The sequence below is a fragment of the Hibiscus syriacus genome, unplaced genomic scaffold, assembly GCF_006381635.1.
Source record: "Hibiscus syriacus cultivar Baekdansim isolate YM2019G1 unplaced genomic scaffold, ASM638163v2 tig00110505_pilon, whole genome shotgun sequence".
Lineage (NCBI taxonomy): Eukaryota > Viridiplantae > Streptophyta > Magnoliopsida > Malvales > Malvaceae > Hibiscus > Hibiscus syriacus.
In genome coordinates, this window is record NW_024062765.1 from 2,976,934 (window position 1) to 2,982,640 (window position 5,707).

Consider the following 5,707-nt stretch of genomic DNA (forward strand, 5'->3'; position numbering starts at 1 on the left):
ATTTCTTTTCAAGTAAAAGATTTTTCTTTAAATAATTGATTCGGAATAAGTAATTTGATTAAACTTTAATAAATGAATCATCTTTTAACTTCATATTCAATTTATAATTTCCACCATTACAACAACGTGTAAGCGATTAAGTATCAATTTTGGGCGCTATGGAGGTACTAATCCTTCCCCGTGCATAATTGACTCCCTGACCCATTAAATCGTATTTTTAGTAAATGCATACCAACTTTTGTCTTTTAAATTATTTTTCTGAATTATTTTAAAAGACGTTTTTAACTATTCGACCCACCTAACCCAAAGGTTGATGGCGACTCCAATTCAAAAATTTCAAATTAATTCAAAGTCTTCAATTTTTCAAATAAAGTCATAATTATTTTTAACTTAATTGTTTTTCAAAAAAATGGTTATGACATATGGCATTTGATGACGACGAATGGCGAGAGGAGAACAAATCTTAGGTGTATTTTGAGAAAAAAAAAGATTTTAAGGGTTTTTAGAATATTTAGAGATTGTAAAAAGATTTATTGAAAATATAAAAATTCTAAGTTTTTTTCTAAAAAATTAAAAATTAAAACATAATGTAGAGAAATGATTAAATGACAATTTTTCTCATAAGTTGATAATTCATTCTAAAAATAAATATTGATCACTTACTTTAATTAAAATGTAATTTTAAATAACTAAATAAAAAATTACAGATTAAATATTTGCTTTTGAATTTAATTTAAATATAATATGAATACACAAATTAAAGTATCCATTCGTTTTAAAATTCCTCAACAATCACCAGTCCAGCTGCCAAATTATATAGAGTTATGGAATCTCGTCGGGTTGGCAGGCTGAACAGTGGAATAGATGTGAGTTTGTTATTGTCATTGGACTTCACTCAAATTAAATAATTTAGATACTGTGAGAAAGCAGCCATGAAATCAACAAATGTGGAAGGAGGAAATTTAAAGAGAGTAATATGACATAAATTTTCTATTGAATATTGAATAAAACTCTACATCAACCTCATACAAAGGTATGACTTATATAGTCTAAGTAAGCAACACACCATAACAAACTAATAACGAGCTAATAACAAACCATAACAAACTAATAACAAACTGATAACAAACCATAACAAACTGATAACAAACTAATAACAAATACTAACTAATCTTTATTAACATTCTAATATTCTAATATTCTCCCGACTTCTTCAACCTTCTTGATGAAAAGACGAACACTCGAAACGAAAGTGCGATACATCTTTTCGTTCGACTTGAATCGGAAGTGGCGATGCTTCCTTCCGTTTGATTTGAATCGGAAGTGTCGATGCCTCCTTCCGTTCGATTTGAATCTGAAATGCTGATGCCTCATTCCGTTCGATTTGAATCGGAAGTGCTGATGTCTCATTCCGTTCGACTTGAATCGGAAGTGTCGATGCCTCATTCCGTTCGACTTGAATCGGAAGTGTCGATGCCTTATTCCATTCGACTTGAATCGGAAGTGCCGATGCCTTATTCCGTTCAACTTGAATCGGAAGTGCCGATGCCTCTTTCCGTTCGACTTGAATCGGAAGTGTCGATCCCTCCTTTCGTTCGACTTGAATCGGAAGTGCCGATGCCTTCTTCCGTTCGACTTGAATCGAAAGTGCTGATGCCTCCTTCCGTTCGACTTGAATTGGAAGTGCCGATGCCTCCTTCCGTTCGACTTGAATCGGAAGTGCCGATGCTTCCTTCCGTTCGACTTGAATCGGAAGTGCCGATGCTAACTTTACCATCAGAGACTGCATGACCTAAAACAAGGTTTTCTCATTATTTTTAGCATCTTCAATGACCTCTTCATGTAGATCAATTCTGCATGTTTGACTAGACCCACTAACAACAGGATTGACGGTATCATCCTCAATATCGCCCATATCACTGATGGGGTCCTGCTGGGATTTCAGTTCTATAGAACCTTTTTCTAGTTTCTCAGAACCAGTAGAGTGGTCATTGATTTCAGAATAAAGACCAGCTCTGAGTGCTTCTGCCATTTGTTCTTGAGAAGATGATGGAACAAGAAGAGCCCCAACATTTTCTTCCCCTATCAAGATTCTATTGAATGAGTTGTTTCTGCATGAAACCACATTCAGATCTAAAGGCCCATATAACTTTAAAATATCATTATAGATGTCAATGCTACCAGTATTCTCTAGAAGTGAGGTAGACTTATCAGCTGTGTCTGGTGAAGCATGAGGAGTCCTCACAATCCCATCTTCAACGTCTACGGTTTGGTCTTTAGATCCAGACCCCTTAATTTCAAGATTCACATAAGGCAGAAGATTATCAATCCCTAAAGCACTCAAGCTGACACTAGATTCAGCTTTCCCAATTTCAGAACATTTTTCTGTGTTCCCCAACAAAATTAATTCATTGGTTTCAACATCAGCAGGCTCATTATTGTTGTTCTCGTGGATTTTTGAAGTACTCGCTGCACTTGATGCCTCAATAGAACCAACATCGGTAGCAGCACCTGTAAGAACAACGTCTCTGAGAACTTCATTTGCTTCCAACAATGGATCTGTAGGAGAGCATGTTGTGTTCACCAACAATAACTTCTGCTGCTTTAATTGATTGCCTTCTTCCTCATCCAAAGCACTATTTGGAGGCACGCGAGGATTCGGTCTCCGTGAGGAAGAACTAGCAGCCATCGTTTGTTTAGACATGTAAGGCAGAATCTCAAACAGAACAATCTCTACAGCTGCATCCACATCCTTAGAGTTCTCAATAGCAACAGCTTTTAAAATACGCGAATCAACCTCTCTTTTCAAGCGAGAAAGGGAGAACGATCGAGAAAAATAAGAGGATGAGGTGAGAGTTTTGGAGAAGGAAGAAAGTGAGAGTAAAGGAACTCAATCGTCGGCGCAACGGCGGAAGAGAAAATGACGTCAGGATCTTTGGCGAATGATATCATGTGAGAAAGCAGTCATGAAATCAACAAATGTGGAAGGAAGAAATTTAAAGAGAGTAATATGACATAAATTTTCTATTGAATATTGAATGAAACTCTACATCAACCTCGTACAAAGGTATGACTTATATAGTCTAAGTAAGCAACACACCATAACAAACTAATAACAAGCTGATAACAAACCATAACAAATTAATAATAAATACTAACTAATCTTTATTAACATCTAATATTCTAATAGATACACAGAAGTTTAAGTAACCAAGTACGATTTTCTATAAATTACTATTTTAATAATATAATAATTCTACTCGTTTTTTACTTAAAATTTCAAAAGATTCAATATTTCTATGGTATATTATTTCAATTTATGTATTTAGTTTATCAAAATTGTCCATACAAAATCTAAATATGAAATATAGCATATCATTAATATATATATATATATATATATATATATATATATATATATACGTGTATATAGTAAGATTTGATGTTAATTGATTGGTTCTGAATCAGATCTTGCAATTCAATTCAATGAGAAGAAACATATATAGATTTCGTAGGTTGAAGGAAGTGGTTCGGCTTTGCTGCGGCCATTTCTATTTCAGTCCATCTCTGTTGCCGCTTAATTTGTTCCCGGCGAGCTTCGGATTCCCGACCGTCGATTTCTCGGAGGCACTTTTCGTATAGAGTTGGATCCATTTCTTCCAACATGCTCTTCACATTCTCTGTTAATTGCTTTACACTTTTGCTCCAATGCACCTTTAGGTTGCTCTCCATGCCTTGTACTACCACCGGAAACACTTCTTCCTTGGCCGCGGATGCCATCTTCACGAACTGCTCATTGTTCCACACGTACATCGCTCGCTCGGCTACCTGATATCGGTGATTTTCAATGTGACACACGAAAACAGATATCATCGAAGAGTAACACGAAACAAAGGGAAAACAATTGGTGATCATAAGGCCTAAGGGCTCACCTGTGAGTTGCAGCTATTCAAACATCTTGTAATTCGAGAGCATAAGGGTACTGCCAACGTTCGGTACTGATCGGGATCGATATTCTCAACAAGTTCTTCCAATTCTCCGATGAGTAAAACTTCTTTGTGACAATTGGTGATCGGCCAGTACCTTAGAATTCTCCGAACAACGATTCCTCCAAGTGCAGGCTCTTTCTGCACGAATTGCGTGACACAATAGGCCACTTGCCTATGGCAAACCTGCAAGCCCTTGGCCTTGTGCAACGGAAGAAGCACTCTCATCAAGAAAAGCTTGTGCTCCTCTTTTAACGGAACCCCGAAGCCATTGATGATGCTTCCCCATATCTCGAGCAGCTCGCCGATCCCATAATGCCTTTCGGTCTCAAAAATGTAATGCAAAAATAGATCGCTCATAGCTTTTCTCATGAACGATCTATAGGAAGTGAATCTTGAATATATACGATGGAAAACATTCTTCAACCCTTCTCTTTCTCGAGGATCTTCGGATTGAAAGAGGAAGAGAAGATTGCGAATGAACCGATGATCGATGTAATCCTTAAGTTTCTTGGGGTCTAAGTTAACAACAAGCCTAAGAAGAATATCATAAACAAGCTGCAAGTGAGGCCATAGAGGTGTGAAAGTCGAAAGCTCGTCGTCATCGGGCAAAGCAGAGATAATGGAAGTGCTATTCGAAGGCGGAGGGAGTGGCCTGAAAAGGTTGACGGACACCATCGATACGAGACGTGAGACGAGGTGTTCGTGCAACGGTTTCCTCAAAGATTTGAGCAAAGAGACAAGTTGGATGAGCCTGAGGCGCTTGAGATCCTGCTGCGAAGGTGACTCCTGAGGGTCGGTAAAAGTGAAAACCAAGCTGCAATCAGAGATAGCCGATAGGAATTCTTTGTGTTTGGAGTCGATACCACCACCACTGGGACTCGAAAGGGGCCTTCCGACATAAGGCTTGGAATCTAGCTCAAAGAGGTGCTTGAGAGTAGTCTTCTTCTTTAGTGAGTTCCTGGGGGAATCCCTTCGAATTCCCATTGTCCCTTGCTCTGCTGTCCTCGGCTGGCTTTTGTGTTCTTAACTATGTTCAAAACCTCTACTGTTCTTACAAGTTGTTGTTGTTACTTTGTTGGCCGAAGGATAGTAAGCAACAAAACAAGGCCAAAGGACAGTGATATGTCTTTAAGGACAAGAAATTAACGTTGTAAAATCCGATGGAGGAAGCTATTGAAATGTCGCCCAAAGGCCAAAGCTAGATGGGATTAAAAATGAATGAAGGAATCTCAATGGCCATCAATTAACTCATCTCTCTCATCATATGCATAGTGATTATTTGGAGGCATTTAACAGTGTTGTTGAAACAGGAAGAAGAGGACGACATCCAAAGTTAAAAGGGTATAGAATGCGAGTCATGTGGCTCACCGACTCACTGCCCAAAGCATTTTTTTTTCAGTTTGGTAACATACATCACTACACATAAAAAACACATAGGATCTTTTACAAGATCAAAGCAAGTTGTTTTGTCCTAACTGCTCTTTGCTTTTGAGTAACCACTCCACGATCATATATAATTGGATATCAAACCCTTTCATGTTTTCTCGTGTCTTACGTTTTAAAATTTTCTTTTTATATATTTTGTATATGGGATAATGGCACGAATGACCCCTCAAGTTTATCCTAATTTCTAATGTGGTTTACATACTGAAAATGTTTAATTTCCGGACAGTTCGTATGATCAGGAATGGTGATCACCGATCCTGGCTGCTGTCCTT

General features: G+C 37.7%; 1 protein-coding gene across 1 annotated transcript; it reads right to left on the bottom strand.

Annotated features, from left to right (window-relative positions):
- Positions 1–3,431: 3,431 nt before the first annotated feature.
- Positions 3,432–4,980, bottom strand: LOC120129878 (serine/threonine protein phosphatase 2A 57 kDa regulatory subunit B' beta isoform-like). Its single transcript, XM_039147277.1, has 2 exons — positions 3,933–4,980; positions 3,432–3,828 (listed from the first exon to the last, which is right to left on the bottom strand). Exons 1-2 carry the CDS (start codon positions 4,971–4,973, stop codon positions 3,484–3,486), a joined length of 1,386 nt encoding a protein of 461 aa, XP_039003208.1. The 5' UTR covers positions 4,974–4,980; the 3' UTR covers positions 3,432–3,483.
- Between the last annotated feature and the right edge of the window lie 727 nt (positions 4,981–5,707).

What these genes read in the sequence shown, in the direction of transcription:
- LOC120129878 (XM_039147277.1), bottom strand. Translation starts at nt 4,973, where the DNA reads ATGGGAATTCGAAGGGATTCCCCCAGGAACTCACTAAAGAAGAAGACT. An exon ending in TGAATAGCTGCAACTCACAG is followed by an intron (nt 3,829 to 3,932) that starts GTGAGCCCTTAG and finishes CACCGATATCAG; the next exon opens with GTAGCCGAGCGAGCGATGTA.